Raw genomic sequence first — 16,190 nt, forward strand, 5'->3', positions numbered from 1 at the left:
AGAGAGAGAGAGAGAGAGAGAGAGAGAGAGAGAGAGAGAGAGAGAGAGAGAATTCTAATTCTCTACCATGTACCCGGAGTTCAGACACACCCTGGCATCTGCAGTCCTGCTCGGATTTCAACTTGAAGTTGCTACTCACAGTTCTGACTTGGCTTACTGACAACCACTGTGCACATGTTCAGCTGTGCCAAGAGGGGCCCCTATATTCATACGGCAGGTTCCCTCAGGCAGTATGGCTCTTCAACTCCTAGGAGCACCCAGAGTAGCTTTTCTAAGCACTCTACAGATAGGGTTGCAGGGGTGCATGTTTTTGGATCTCCCCATCATGCAAGATAGGAGAGGAAGTTCTGTCCAGAGTCCTAAGTGGCTGGGTGACCTTGGAAGCCCTCTTTGGCTTCATGTGCCATGACTCCCAAATTCCACGGACACAGAGACCCTGAGATGGGCAGGGTTCAGAGTTACTGGCATCTTGATAGCTTTAAAGTCTCAGTGGCCCCTGGGGAACACAGTGGCTCATTTCTTCCAGTCTTCCCTTCCTGACCCTGGCTGGTATTCCAAGAAATCAATGTAGACCTTGGAGAAGGCCACAGCTGGAGAGACTGGGGAATCCATTGCTAGGTCTTCATCCAGTGTCTTGTGTTACTAGCATTCCTAGACTTCGGTGTCCTTATGTCCTTATCTGCAAACTGGACTCAGGTCCAGGGCCCCGAAACAGCAGCCACGGAAGCTGCAATGCTTGGGAGGGTAAGGCTACATCTGGAGCCCAAGAGCCAGGCGCAGGCTGTGGTGGCTGTGACTGGGAGCGGCAGTGTGCCTCCTAATCTATGTGACCTACAGACTTGGCCAGGTGCTCAGAAGGCTCTCTGAAACCAGCGGCACCACCAGGGAGAGTGGTGAGTGTGGCCCTTAGGCTGGGCCACCCGTGGCCCCTCTCAGCTCAAGGACATCTTGCTGCCTCCAGTTTCCCAAGAGTGGCTGCAGAGCTGGAGGCAGCGTTGCTTGCTGGGGTTGGGGGTAGGAAAGAGAAGGGATGGACTGGAGACACCCTGCAGACACGTGCTTGTCTCCTCTCACTTGGGATACCCAGATCTGACTGAACAGTCTGTCCTCTGGAAGCAAATGATGACCTAGAGGAAGTTTGGGCTGTGTGGGTATGCGTTTTTCATCTGCCTGTGATATGTGCCTGTACTTGACTGGAGGCCAGATAAGTGCAGAGCAGTAAGGTGAAAGAGGCCTCCATACCTCAGAGCTGTGTCCCCACTCTGTCCCTTTGCTCCCCCTTCTGAGGTTTGTTTTGTTTGTTTTTACTTTATTTTAGTTAATTTTTAGATTCCTTTATCTTTAATTTTTGTGTCTGGGCATTTGCTTCCAAGTATGCATGTGTACCACATATGTGCCTGGTCCCTTGGAGACCAGAAGACAGATTTGATCAGACCCTCTAGAACCGGAGTTACAGACGGTTGTGAGCTGCCATGTGAGTGCTGGGAACTGAATCTGGATCCTCTGTAATGGCAGCAAGTAGTCTCAACCACTGAGCCATCTCTCCAGCCCTCTGCTCCTTTCTTGAGGAGCTCCAGAGCCCAGACTATGTGGTCTTGGCTTCCTTACCTGTGAAGTGAGGCCTAGCCCTTAAGAGCCATGTTCGAACATTCTGAGGCTACCATATCCCATATCATTCAAAACCTCTGAGGCCAGAGATGGGATGAGGCTTATGGGTAACCTCTGTCTACCACCAGGGTCTGGAGTGATGGGGAAAGGGCAGGTAGAGATGCACAAGATACAGAGAGTTGTGGGTGGTCTATACAGAGGTAGGGATCCAGAAGGCTTGCCTGGGGGTTTCAGCTTGGAAGAGAGGAGCACTCAAGCCAAGTGGCAGAACTGCCTTCTTGAAGAGGTACAGGAGGTGACTCAGGAAAGATTGCCAGCTGCCTACTGGGTGGGGACTGCATGTGGGTAGCTGCTTCCTTGAAGTCGCACCATCTGGAAACATAAATAAGTCCCAGACAGGTATAGGTAACTTCCTGCTGACAGCTGGGCCTTGGGTCACTAGGAAAGGGATGCTGGGGGTGTTGAGGGAGATTTAGACTTGTGAGGTGATGTCTGAAATCTGCTGTTGAGGCTGCCATGTCCTGCCATGCCCTGACCCTCAGGCTGTCACAGACAGAACTACCCACAGCATAGCACAGTCCCAGCAATGCCTGGCCCGGGGTGTTGCCTGCACCCACCTTTCCTTCAGGGCCTCAATGTAAGTTTCAAGACAGTGTAGTGTAAACCAAAGACCAGCAGTATACTCTGCTTTCAGCCCAGGTACCCAGGCCAGCAGACTTCCTCCGAACACAGGCACTCCTCCAAGACCAGAACTGTCACACTCAGCAGACAGACTTGTTCCAGGAACTAGAATGTATGTTAGGTGAAGCTAATGACTAGTGGCTGATCAAGAGTTTACTGTGAATGGCTTGATCGAAAACCTGCAGAAGGGATGGGACTCAGGCAGGGGCATGCAAGGTTCGGTCCACTGGAGCTGGGCTCACTTTCAGAGCCTGGGCAGGGGTTAGAAAGGGCAATCCCAGTTTCCTAGGGGAAACAGACAATACTGACAGGCAGGACCTGGGAAATAGATAACCCTGCATGCTGCTGTTGTGTATGCTGCTGGGTATTTACTGGGTTCTCTGCCAGGCACACCTATGGTTACGAGGCCTTGGGGGATAAAGTTCTTTTTTTTTTCCTGAACAGGGTGAAGCAACTGGTAAACACAGAATCAGTGGGTCCCTAAGCAGCAGTCAGCAGAATGCAGCAGGCCTGCTGGTCTCTTGGGGTGTAGAGAAGACCATTTCTCATGTACAGGCCACATAAGAAAGTATAGGAAGTACCCTGGGAGAGACAGCAGGACTGTCAGGCAGGAAGGCAGGGGCCTGGTGTGTGTGTGTGTGTGTTGCGGGGGTATAGTCAGACACAAGTGCAGCAGAGGGTGGAGAAGGTCAGCTTGGCGGGGGCCCCTGCGTTCCCAGCCTTCTTGTTGACCTTGGGCAGCAGCAGGACAAAGGACATGGCCAGGGCACAGTGGTAGAAGCTGTGGACGTAGGTGTAATCCCATTCCTGCGGAGGAGAATGAGTCAGTCCGGGCCTCCATCTCTTCCCTAAACCAAGTCCTAGCTATTTGGTGCCTCTGCCAGCCAGACCACCCTGAGAATGTGGCAGAAAGGCTTGCTGCCTTCCTCTGTTCCATGCCCCCTGGGTGCTGGGCACCAGCTCCTGTTTCCTTCCAGGACATGCGTGCATCTTGGGTGCAGGCTTCCTAAAGTCAGGGCCTGACTTGTCCACCCAGGCAGTGAGGCTAGTACACTGGGAATGGTGAGTACCATCCTCAAGAGGACAGAATTTACAACTTGGAGCCTCCACATGTGGCTGTTAAGTTAACTATTTCCAGAGGCTCTTGCTCCCCTTCCCCATAGGCCAGGTACCTCAAAGAAGAATCGAAGCATCAGGGCCAGGGCCCCAAAGCACAGGCCAGGACCTATCTGCTGGGTGTAGATGCTCTTGTCGGGATACAGGCCCTTCTTCTCTTTCATCTTCTTTAGCTGCAGGCACAAGGTGGGGACATCAAAGTTCTTGGGGTGCAGCACAGGAAGGGACCCCTCCATGAACTGTAGAAGAGCCCCACCCCCATTCCTCTGTATGCCTGACTGATGGGACTTGGAATCTCTGGGCCAATTTCCCCTGGGTCCTCCACTGGCCGCGTGTGGTGGTCTTTGGCACTTCAGTGGCAGACATGATCAGTTTTCCCAGCTAAGGCGTCTTCTTCTGTTAACTTTGGTTTCATAGGCCCTGTGTGTTCAAGCTTGGTAAGATGGAGTGTTACATGGAATAGGTGGGAGTCCCATGGTGCCTCACTGGAATGCAGATCCTTGGGGCCCAAAGTTATTTTAGACTCAGGATTGTTCAGGTTTCAGTGGGGAAGATCATTATAAATACCACTGTCAGGTGTGCACAGTGGGCACAGGACAGCGGCCCTGACTGAGTGATGTGCACAGTGGGCACAGGATAGCGGCCCTGACTGAGTGGTGTGCACAGAGGGCACAGGACAGCCACCCTAATTGCACACCTCACTAAATACATTATATGTACAAATGCTGTCCATGGTCTCGTGCAAATCAGGGCAAGCTTTGTCACTCTGAGTGATGATATGGTGCTGTTTCCAAGTGTTCTAAAACTTGCCGTTAGTAACAGGAGTGGAGGTCCCAGTGAGTGGTGTCAGGGCCGTATGGCCGTCAATCGCACAATTCTAACACTGGGACCCCAGAGAGGAGAAGAATATTGAAGATCACCCATGGGCCTTGGCTTGCCCCGGGAACCCCTATTTCCCATTTCACTCAGCCTCTTCTCCCCAAATATTGTATTCATGTTCCTTTCCTGAAAGGGTGAGACATGGGGAAGAATTGTACCCCGTTCTAAGAAGTAAGTCCAAACCACCTGCCTATCTAAGATCTAGGAGATGGGGTCTGTGCCCCAGGCATGGGTGGCTGCACTCCCTCACTCCCATTCTCACCAGAGACCTGGGAAGGCTGGCACTAAGTGGAGGGGGGCACTGGCACATGTATGCTATCCTGGCTAATTAAAATCCCATCAGGATTGGTGTGCTGGGCTTGGACACCAGCATTCAAGAGGCAGAGGCAGGCAGATCTCTATGAGTTTGAAGCCATCCAGAGATAAAAAGTGAGAGTCTATCTTTAAAAACAAACAAACAAACAAACAAACAAACAATCCAGTCAGATCCAGAACCAGTGAAGAGCAGCAAGGGGGCCATGATAGGCAAGACAGAGAGGCAGTTATCAGAGCAAGCCTTCTTGTTTATGCATTCCAGCTTGTTAACTAGCCATGCAGAACCCCAACACCTCTGCCTTGGGTCAGAGAGGGCCAGCTTCGGCTCCTCAAACGGGAGTGGGATGGAAGCTTCTCCCCTCGAAAGTCAAGCACAGCTGCCATTACCTACTGGGGCTGCAGGTTAGGCTGCTGAGCTCTGTGCATTTCAGGTTCATCCTTAACTTAAAATCAGAATAAGCCTGGGTTCCTCGGAACCCACAGGAGTAGGATGTGGCTTGGAAGCTTCCTCCCTGACTATACCTGTCCCCACTTTGCTGAAGATGGATCAGAGCTCTCCCACCCCTGGCCCTGCCACCCCCCTCTGACACAGACACACACACAGACACACACACAGACACACACACAGACACACACACAGACACACACACAGACACACACACAGACACATACACACAGACACNACAGACACACACACACACACACACACAGAGACACAGAGAGACACACACACACAAAGGCACACACACACACACACACACACCACCACCACCACCGCTGCCTGCCCCAATCTGCACTGCTGTAGCTCTACTTCCAGGAACCTCCAAGATCCCAAATGGTGCTTCCTGCATGAGGTAGCAGACAGGTGGGAACTTGAGGCCTGGGTGCTGTCTGCTTGGTCTGAAGCCTGCTGGCCTGGAAGGTCTGTGTTTGGGGCCTAACTGCTCTGGGTGGAGCTCAGAAAACATCGGGTCTTTCCTGCTATTGGGAAATTTGTTCACGTTGGCTAACTTAGGTGGCTTTTAGGCCTTGGAGGTGAGAGGGCCTTGAGACCATAGAGGGGTTAGGAGCCTATACAGCAGAGTAGATGCCAAGCACCAGGCCCTCCTCCAGGGACAGTCCCACTGCTTCACCCCCACCTCACACCTTCCTTCCTCATGAGAACCATTTCCAAGGCTTGCTTCCTTCGGGAAGACTATCCAGAATAACCTAGCCGCTCTCCAAACTGGTATTATACCTGTAAGCAGTGTCGTCTCTCAGAACGATAATGATAGTGATCTTATGTTGATAAAAAGACTGACAGTGACAGTCATGATGACAAAAGGTCTCCTCAGCTCTGGGTACATTAAAAATCACACCTGTGCCTGTGCTTAGAAGCATTCTTTATGGGTATTTGAATGCAGAGCAGAGGTCAAGAGAAAAGGAGTTTTGGCTTTATCCAGGACCAATGAACCAGCAGGGCATGGGACCTGGGCATGAGCCACCATTTTTAGGAATTTTAGGGTTTTTGGCCCAATTCTTACTAATTCACCTGCACATAAGGTTATGGGGTATAGGACCCTACATAGGAGAAACCAGGATCAGGGGAGAAATGCAGGTTCCGTGGGCTCCGACAACGGAGCTACTGGAAGTACTCACCCACTTTACAGCAATGATGAGGGTGGCCGTGCCTATGGGACCGGAGTATACCCCATAACCCCAGCGGTCATGAAAAGTCCGCACAGCGATGGTAAGGACACCAAGCATTGTGAAGGTCGATCTCTGGGGTTCATCAAAGTCGGCCAGTGCTGGGGAGAGGCACAGCTATGGTGAGCAGCTTCCCTCACATGCCTGTGCCTCCATCCTTGGGAACCTATTGGGATGTCCCTCTCAATCTGTAGGGCCAGTCTGGTTTCCATACGGTCTGAATTTTGGTTATTTGGAGGGAGTGGGGGGATGCTGCTTCCCTGGAGCAGGGTGGCTGAAATAAACTGGTAGATTGAGTGACCAGCATTTCCTAGCAATCCTGAGACAAAAGTGTTAAGACTCGTGATTGGTGCGCAGGGCTGAGTCTCGGGAGGGACCCTGGGACTGCATCCCCGGGAGACAAGGGTGAGCTTGCTTGGTTTCTCCCCTTTCTCTTTCCTTCCCTTCCCTTTCTTTCCCTTCTCCTCGCTCTCTCCCTCCTTCCCTCCCTGCCTCGCTCTCTCCCTCCTTCCCTCCCTGTCTCTCTTCCTCCTTCCCTCCCTGTCTCTCTTCCTCCCTCTCTCCCTGTCTCCCTTTTTTCTTTCCTTCATCCTTCCTGCTTTCTACTTCTCTCCATCTCTTCCTTCTTTTTCTTTCAAAAATTTGCAGTTGCTGGTAATGGAATGAAAGGCCTATTGATTACCAGGCAAGTGAGCTGTATATACCCCAGGTCCAAGGTGAGGATTTTGAATGGTCTGCCTTCCTAATACGCAGAGCTGAGCTGACCCATGAGGACAAATGATCTTGTGAGCCTGGAGCACAAGCTGGGAGGCTAAGTCCAGGATGCCTTTGGTCTCTCCTTTGTGTGCTTCTGCTTTTTAAATGTCACAAGTGCTAACTACTGGAGTCACTTAAGGATGGCGGAAATGAGAGTGCAGGCATCAGAGAAATGTGCATGTCTCTTTAAGCAGATTAAGCTCTGCAAAACAGCAAGGAGGGAGGATCTCAGAGAGGGGCTGGGTGCTGGCTGGGGTTCAGGACTTGCTCCCACCCATTGGCCAAGATGGTCACTTACCCATCAGCGAGACCCACATGCTCAGGGCTGTTCCATAGATGCTGAAGTACTCCAGAATGTCACGGCGCATGAAGCACAGCACAGACAAACCAGGCCCATCACAGGCATGGGAGAACTGTAGGGAAATCACATGAGGTCAGCAGGCAGTGGGCAGCCCAGGAGTGGGTGAGAACTGGTCCCAAGGCTCAGGCTCACTAGCTGTGAGCCCTGAATGGCTTTGTACCTCAGCCTCCTCCCTCACACTATCAGAGCCCTTGTGGAGATTAAACAGGTGAGTCCACCTAGCCTGGGAGTGCAAAAGTCTTTGTAAATATCACTTTCAGACTCAGCACTGGCCCAAGGCTGGTGAGAAGCATGCTCAGAAGGGCATCCTTAAAGACCACTTACACCTTTGCCCCTGACTGACTGAAACTGTACACATTCCTATGCCAGTCTTTGCATAGGAGCCTTTTATCCTGGACCCCTGTCTCTCCATAAAAGAGGAAGCCCTTAGATTCCCCCCAAGCAAGTGCTGATTTTGACACACTGGTTTCTTTCCCCCATATGCCAGCAGGTGTGTCCCTGACTCGTAGTTGAATAGATTTGCTTCTAAGCAAAAGGTTCTATATGCAGGATTTCCAAGCAGACAACTTATTTCTTACAGAAAACAACTTGCTCTCCCTTTGCTTCACATTTCATCATTTTAAGTAATATTTAATTACATGACATAATTATTTTGACAAGTGCAACTGGCACAAACAAGCCCAGCAGCCAGCACAATGGGCTCTTGGTAAGCCCAACTCAGCAGGAGGGAGCAGGCAAGCTGGAAAACAGCCTTGTCTGGAGGCAGCAGGGGCACCACTGAGGGAGGCAGGCGGAGAGCTGGGGACCCTGGATGATGGATGTATCAGTCAAGCACATAGGGCCTACTTAGAAGCTCAGAGACCTCCTGCTGGTCACAGTTGCACATGGACTCTGTCAATCAATAGAGAGCATCCAGGGGAAGGGAGGAGGTGGTCCAGCTTCTGTGTTGGGTCAGCCCCACTCAGAGCTTTGGTGCTGCCTTGAGCTTTGGGTTCTGCACCTTTTAAAAGGGAGATTGGTGAAGAGGAGGTTAACCAACTAGGTATGAGCTCAGGAGAAGACAAGCTTCAGGTTGGGCCAGACCAAGGTACACAAGTGGAGAAGGAAAGGGACTCAGCTCTGGGAGGGGACTCTGCTCTTCTGGCTCCTTACAGAACCACATCACCCCACCCCACATGAGCCCATCATCTGTAGCATCTTGCTTCCTTCTCTTGTATAGGCCCCCGTGAACGAGTAAAACTTATTTACTGTGAGATGCTGGGAAACACTCATGCCTTCCCCCATGAGGAGAAGAAGAGCTTCCTTAGGCTTGATCCCAACATAGAATACTTGGCTACATGTGAAGGCCAGAGGAGCAGGCTTTCTAACAAGGGATCTAACTGTCCTCAGGCCCTGAGGATTATTTGGGGGGGGGTGATCTGTGTGACTGTGAGCTTCCCTGGGGAACCTCCTGCCCAAGGAGGCCGGGGCAAGGCCGTGATGTGTACCCTTTCTCCCCAGAGGCAGGTAGATCTGGTCCAGCTGGTGCCAGGCTAGGACACAGCTGGGTGTGACAGGAGCTCTAACCCTGCTGTCAGCTCAGCAGATCTGGCAGAGGGGCCCAGGCTCTCTCAGGTCTCTCAGGCCCACCTTGTCCAATGGCATGAGAACACCTGTTCTGTGGGGCTTACAAGGGGACCCTAACGATAACTGCGGAGCACGGCACCCCACACTGCAAGAATGAAATGCTGTTTAAAGTTTGCCTTCATTAATCAAACTTTCCCCCAACCTGAAAACCAAGTTAATATGTGTGTTATGGACATTTGAACAATGTGCTTGCCCTGGTCAGAATTAGCTCACCTCTGGGAAAAACAATTCAATCGATCTTATTATGCTTTGCATTTCTGGTGGAGGACTCTAGTGAGTCTTTGTGACTCTTTCATGCCCGACTCAGAACAGTATATGTTTGTGTGAGATGTGGTGACCAGGTCTTAGACCATGTGTGATAGAAACAGCAAGGTATGGAGATCATGTTCAAAGCAAAATGTGGGTGTAGGCTGATAATGTCTGATTGTGGATTTGTGTGCTACTGAGTCAAAGGGCCAGAGAGACAGCTGTCTCCTATAAAAGCCGAAGACTCAGATCCCTCATTCTTTTGTCCCTGTTTGTTGTGCCGTTCAGCAAGTAGAAAGGATGATATTGTCTAAGATTCTTAGAACCTGTTTTTAGATTAGATGACTATCAGGTTAGAACAGGAGAGGGCAGAATTCTTTGGAATACGTCAGATCCACCCCCTGTGTAACTGACACCAAGAGTCATTCTTCTACTCAGCAGCAGCATACGGCACAACTGGTAGTTGTCATGGAGAGTCCTACAGCAGCCACGTGGAAGGCAGAACTCTGAGGAACAGATTGTGGCTTTGAGGCCAGAGGACATTTGTCATAAGAGACAGCTGGCCCTGCCACTCTGGGTGGGGTGTGGCAGGGTGGGCCTCCAAGGCCAGTGCAGAGGCAGCTGTAGGCCAATTAGACCCAGGCAGGCAGGGGTGACCTGACTGGGGCTGTGATTTGCTGGACTGTATCTAACACGGGCCTTGGGAACAAGACCCTGGCTTATGTCCTTGACCGTGGGGTCTCATCTTGGCTCTGACCTTGACCGGGTCTCAGGAGGAACAAATGACAGTGTGGGACAAAGTACCGTGGGGCAGACCAGGATCTAAGTGTTCATGGTGACACTGGTGGCCCAGCTTCTCTGAGACTCAGTTTCCTCTTCTATCAAACTGAAATCACTATGTTAGGCTCGTGGGTGATAATAAGTCCAATCCCACCATGATTGCTTTCTTGTGACTTGTCATTGGCCTAATGTCCTCCCCTACTGAAGTGAACTCAAGAGCCATAGAGTTTCCAGTTCCTTGGGTTACTCATGGGACCACCACAACCAGGAGGTAGACAGGTGCCAAGCCCTCCCCCACTGTTCTCAGCCCACATGCATTGTGGCTTCTCCTACCACTAGAAAGTCATGCCAGCTGGCTAAGGATATGGAACACGCATGTGAGCACAGATGTGTGAGCTCGTGGGCTCACTCAGTGAGAGCCAGCTGGATACCTTCACATACTCTATGCCCTTGCCTTACTGAGACCTGCTGCAGGAAGGGCAGGCCTAAGGAGAGGATGCTAGTCTCTAAAAGTTTGGCTCTGCTCTAAGGAGGAGACTAGCAGGCTGCTTGCTAACCCTGAGCATGTATCCTACCAGTGTGTGGGCCTCACACCAGACAAACTAGTGAGGCATAGTGTGATGAGAGAGAAACGAAGGTTACAGAGCGGTGAAAGAGATGGTGTGACTCCTGGTTAGAGGATAGCAGAGAGGGCCATCACGAGAGGTACTCAGAAGGACTTAAGGGCAAAGTGAGAGGAGGCCTTTAAGACAGAGAGTAGATGGATAGATGAATGGACAGGGAGAGAGATGGTTGGTTAGCAGATAATAGAGAGATGATAGACAGACAGATGGATGATGGATAGACACATAGAACAAGACAAATGATAAATGAATATATGATAGATAAAGGAGATAGACAGACAGAAGCAAGTTGAATGGGCAGGAAGATAAAATCAGGAAGACACAGAGCTCTGGTCAAGAAAAGAAACCAGGGGAGAGCAGACCAGGGAGAAGAGGAGGGTGAACTCCTCGGGGTAGTGTAACTCTAGAAATAAAAAAAAAAAGCTGGATACAGGCAGGAGGAAGGAAGAGATAGAGACTGGGAGAAACTAGACACAGCCAGTCAAAGAAGCAGAGGGAGAGAGACCCATGGCGGGGATAAAGAGAAGCAGAAACCCAGACACAAGGCTTCAGCAAAGCTGGGCCAGTGCCAGACATGCCCCGAACGAACGACAGAGGAGTCACCCAGAACTGTTGCCTGGGAACAGAGTGGAGAAGGAACTAAGAGGCAGCCAGCCAGCTAGACACATAACAGGAAGAGAAAGAAGGACTCAGGGAGAGGCAGGATCCTCTCAGTGGGGGTAGTTCCAAATTTTGGAGCTGCAGTCACCCAGGCCCTCTACCTTCCCTGAACCTAGTAGATCCATTCCTAGGCCTGCTCACTCACCTTGTTCCTCCTCAGCTGAGCAACTCATGGAACAACGTTGGTAGAAAGAAGAGAGAGTCTGGGGAGCACCAGGCTTGTCCTTAACTGACACGGGGCTCTCATGGGCCTGGCCTCAGTCTCAGGTGTCAGTCACCCCCCTCAAATGTCTGGCACACATGGAGAAACTGAGGTCCACAGAGGAAGACAGAGTCCAGGAACCTTCTCTTCCCAGTCACCGGCCTCACTGCTCCCCCAAGACCCAGACTCTTTCTCTTCCAAATCCTGTTTCTGCATCACTTGGCACAGGACAATGGTGGTAACCTTCCCCGTGAGGGCTTCCTCCTAAGCCCCACACTTACCGCCACAAAGAACATGGTGAAAAGGTAGACCATGGCCTCCATGTAGAAACGCCTCTTGGTAGCAATGCTCACTGTCGGGAGGAAGGCCAGGCTGCTGAGAGTAGGCAGGAGCAGTTTGGCTACAACTGTCCCCATGGACCAGGAGGAAGGCACTGACAGGGGAGAAGGTGGTAAAGGCCCCCCTGGTCTCCAGGGCAGGAAGAAAAAGAGCCCACTTCTTTGCTTCTCCAGCAGCCCTGACCGCAGCTGTGGCAGCACCCACAAGGAAGGCTTAAGTGCTCTGAGGCAGCATGTGTCCAGTGACACACGGAGAAGGTCCAACAGCTGATGTACCATGTGGTATGCACTTGCCTCTAATATATTCTCATATTCTCTCTCTCTCTCTCTCTCTCTCTCTCTCTCTCTCTCTCTCTCTCTCTCCTTCTCTATCCCCCTCTTCCTTTCTTCCTGAGGAATTCCCCCAAGGAAGCCATATTTCTTTTTTTGGAAGTCTTGGGGACAAATTCCTATGAATGTGACCCCCTACCTTCTGGTCATTTTCTATCATGGTCCTTGTCCCAGGATGAACATGGCAAGGGTCCTACTATTTGGGACACACATCAAAGGGGTGCGGGAGACAAGGAAACTTAGAACTTAGTTTAGTCAGCTCTGGTCACTTCAAAGACCTGCAGATAGGCTTCACCTTTTCCTGGCCCACAGCCCTCTGTACCAGCTGCTGGCCTGTAACAGTTCTCTGCTCAGCTACATTGTGTCTTACCTTAAGTTAGTGGCCAGGGCCCCTCAGCATTCCAAAGCTGCTGCCTGGACTTTTAAGCTCTCATTCCCTCTTTTTACAGCTCCTTGGGCTGACTTCAGGAAATCACCTTCTCCTGTTGCAAATGTCTTAGGGGAACTGTCTGGCAGGCACCCCTCAGCCCCCAGCCAAGGAGCAATGGTGTGTGGTCCGGGTTTCCCAGGCTGACTCTTTCTCGGGTTTACTTATGATCAGCTCCTATTGCTGTCTGTCACTGTACACAGGGTTTAAACCCATAGTCTGAAGGCTTCCGTCAGGTGCCTTTACCTGTACAACCCTCAGTGTTCACTCCCAGTGCTCTGGAATGGGACAGTCCTTTAGTCCCTTCTTGGTAAGCTGTCCCTTGCTCCCCAGCAGAGGCAGCCACCACTATTGATTTCTGCCAGGGCCTGGACTTAATCAGTGGTTCACACACTGAGCCCATTCCAGGGTCTGGCTCCTTTTCATTCACCTGCACAATGACCCTGAGATCTGTCCTTACTGTTCTACTGCAGTTCCTTTGGTGGCTGCGTGGGCTAGAAGGCTATCCTTTACTTCCATCCCCCTAGTACCTAGACCTCGAGCTATAGCAGGCTCAAGGACCAATACGCACTTAGTGGGGAGCTGAGGTTGTGGACTCCCCTGCTCTGTGAAGGCCTGGCTGCTCCATTCCCCATCCCCCATTCAACTACCAGCTCCCACATCCCTTTCTGGAAGTACCTTGTCTCAAGTTGTCTGAGGCCCATGCTCATAATGAAATAGTCAACTTGAGACACCTGGTCCTGTGTTTCTCTTGCCTAAGACTTTCTCAGGATTCTCTCAGGCCCTGGAGGAAGCTTAACTCTCCCAAGCTGTCCATATCCACACCTAGACATGACCCCAGCCCTTGAGAATGCTGCTCCCAGAAGCAGCTGCTCCCCCAGCTTTGGCTTCAGGACAACACCTCCTGTTCCTTGCTGTTCCAGCTAAGGCCTGGTTTATTCCCAGCCTGGACGGTATGTCAGAGGTGAAGGCTGTGGTGATCGACAGGAGTGAGGCAAGGGGCTTCTTCACTCTTCCTCTGGCCTGTCCCCCAACCCGACCTTACATCCTTCCTATTCTGGCACTCACCATGATGACAGAGATGCTGGAGTTGATGCTTGTGCCCTAGCAGTGGCTCTGTCTGCCTGTCTCCCTGCCATAGTTCCTTCAGGCCCAACCTAGTTTTTTGTGTGTCTTCAACAAACACCAGAGGAATGAATGGCTGTTAAAAGAATGAATGAAAATCCAGGGAGGTGGGGCTGATTTTAGTCTGGCTTTCTAGGGGCCAGGTCCCTTTCCAAATGGGAAAACCAGCCTCTGCTATATGAACGCTGGTAATGGGGGCTGGGGAGGTTCGTGGTTGCCCCTGAGCAATTCAGGTGGGGTCTTTCCTGACTCTCACCTCTCCTCTCACTGGTCCACAGTCCTAAGTCAACCTCAGCTCCCCACAGTGTTCAAAAGGGTCGTAGGAACAGTACTAGATGTCAGGAACTCAGGGAGGTGGCAAGAAGCACATGTCCCAGAGCCATAAACCCCAGAAGCAGGAAAACATTCCACAGCTGTGTGTGCGCATGTGTGTGTATGTGCATAAGTGTGTGTCTGTGCATGTGTGGGTATGTGCATAAGTGTGTGTGTGTGCAAGTGTGGCTATGTGCATAAGTGTGTGTCTGTGCATGTGTGGGTATGTGCATAAGTGTGTGTGTGTGCAAGTGTGGCTATGTGCATGTGTGGGTATGTGCATAAGTATGTGTGCATGTGTGGGTGTGTGCATAAGTGTGTGTGTGTGTGCATGTGTGGGTGTGTGCATAAGTGTGTGTATGCATGTGTGGGCGTGTGTATAAGTGTGTGTGTGTGTGTTGCAACTATGGGCTCCAAGCCAGGCTGTAAGCTTCAGGAAGAAAGGGAGAAAAAAAAGGAGGTCGGGGAGAAGGAAATGGAGCAGAGCTGTACATATGTTATAACCATTAAAGAGGAAGGGGCTGAGGAAGGGATATCCCAAAGTAAGGAGACAGGTGGCTGGGCCTGGGGCAGCAGGAGAGTCCCCATATAAAGGCTGGACTGCAAGCTGCCCTCCAAAGGGGTGGATGTGTGTGGCTCCCGTCCCAGCCTGGCTGCCTGGCCACAGACCAGCTGACTCTGGAGAAGGCATCCAGTTTGAACAGGACTGAAATGACCCTTGGGTCTCTCCGGAGCAGGGGGAGTGATTTGCCCAGAGACTGGGGTTGGGGTAAGTGGAGTAGAAAGCGCAGGGGGCTGTTCTGGGAGGAGGCCTTCCCCCGGAAACACAGAGAAGGCACTAAGGGTCCACCTGGGCAGGATCAAGGCCAACAGATATAGGAGCCCCTACTTGCTAGTTCTGTACCTGCTCTGAGTGTTAGTCCAACAGACCTCACGGCTGTGTCCCCAGACCATGAGGGCCCTGAAGTACATGGACATGGTCCAGAGTGTGACTGTTTCTTCATGGTGCACATGGATCTTGAAAATCACACATACACACAGGGTCTATCCAGGGCTAGCCATGTGCCAAGAGGTCTTCAGGCGATGCCTCATAGGTCTTTTGGCAGCCAGCAAGTGAAAACCTCTGCCGTTTCCATTTTACAAGGAAGAGATTGAAGTCCAGATAAGAGCAAGAACTCATATCACGCTTCCTCTCCTTTGTCCTATAAGACCAGAGGGGCCAAAGCTGTTGCCTTCATATCTTGGCTCATGAATGGACCCAGTGAACTCTTGGAATGGCCTGGCATCAGTGATCAAGGGTCCCAGGTGACATCCCTTCTCTGCCCAGCAGGTGGCATGGTCCAGTGGGACCATGTAAGGGTCAGCCTCTAGGCCATAAAGGCTGAAGTAAGGACTGACAAGTGGTTCCCCTTTCTCTAGCCCCTCGGCTAAGGGAGTGGCTGGGTTTTATAGAGGTGCTGACATGCATGGAATGCTGAGCGCTCAGCCTTCAGGACAGCTGTCTGTCTGCCTAGCCCAGGAGTGCTGTGCCAGCTGCTGTATTGGCCTCCTCCAAATTTTAAACACCCGGCCCACAGTAGTGGGTCACCCCAGAACGCAGAGGCCTTATTCCTTTCTGGGGTCTTCTGAAGTTACCTGGAGAATGTGTTTCAAGTTCTATCTTTGAGGTCTGTGCCTATGTAGTCATAGCTGTTTTATGGCCCCATGAGCTTCTGCTGGCAACTGCATAGGGCTGAAGTGCTCAGTGCAGACCAGCCCTCTACTAAGAACTGGGTCCTCTGTCCCATGAGTTGGTTGGGTCTCATCCTGGGAAGAACTGTTACCTTTCAGACCCAGGTGTTGGAGCAGGGCTGGGGTTTGAACTCCAGATTCCCTGCTGTTATCTAACCTCCAGACTGTCTGGCAAATTCATTTTACGTGGCTAGAGGAGACAGCCACAGCCTAGGTTCTTCTCTGGACCCAGGAACTTCGACATGTCTGTTTAAATCTTCTCCACACAAAGCCTAACTCTAAGTTTTAATATAATACTCAAACTTCTAGATTTAATTTGGCTTGAAAAAGGTATTTCAAAAGCACTTTAAAAAATTCACAGTTTGACCTCAAAAAACCCTAACTAACC

The 16,190-nt window shown here is 51.3% G+C and overlaps 1 protein-coding gene across 1 annotated transcript; it reads right to left on the minus strand.

Moving 5' to 3' along the window:
• Positions 1–2,385: 2,385 nt before the first annotated feature.
• Mymk (myomaker, myoblast fusion factor) lies at positions 2,386–12,095 on the minus strand. Its single transcript, XM_021156853.1, has 5 exons — positions 11,821–12,095; positions 7,340–7,454; positions 6,238–6,386; positions 3,462–3,578; positions 2,386–3,096 (listed from the first exon to the last, which is right to left on the minus strand). The coding sequence occupies exons 1-5, from the start codon at positions 11,953–11,955 to the stop codon at positions 2,947–2,949; spliced, it is 666 nt and encodes a 221-aa protein (XP_021012512.1). The 5' UTR covers positions 11,956–12,095; the 3' UTR covers positions 2,386–2,946.
• Positions 12,096–16,190: the final 4,095 nt, after the last annotated feature.

Source organism: Mus caroli, chromosome 2, assembly GCF_900094665.2.
Source record: "Mus caroli chromosome 2, CAROLI_EIJ_v1.1, whole genome shotgun sequence".
NCBI lineage: Eukaryota > Metazoa > Chordata > Mammalia > Rodentia > Muridae > Mus > Mus caroli.

Coding starts and splice junctions, on each gene's coding strand:
- Mymk (XM_021156853.1), bottom strand. CDS start 11,955: ATGGGGACAGTTGTAGCCAAACTGCTCCTGCCTACTCTCAGCAGCCTG. Junction 7,455..11,820: donor TCACCATGTTCTTTGTGGCG/GTAAGTGTGGGG, acceptor ATTTCCCTACAG/TTCTCCCATGCCTGTGATGG. Junction 3,097..3,461: donor TGCTTCGATTCTTCTTTGAG/GTACCTGGCCTA, acceptor TCTCCTCCGCAG/GAATGGGATTACACCTACGT.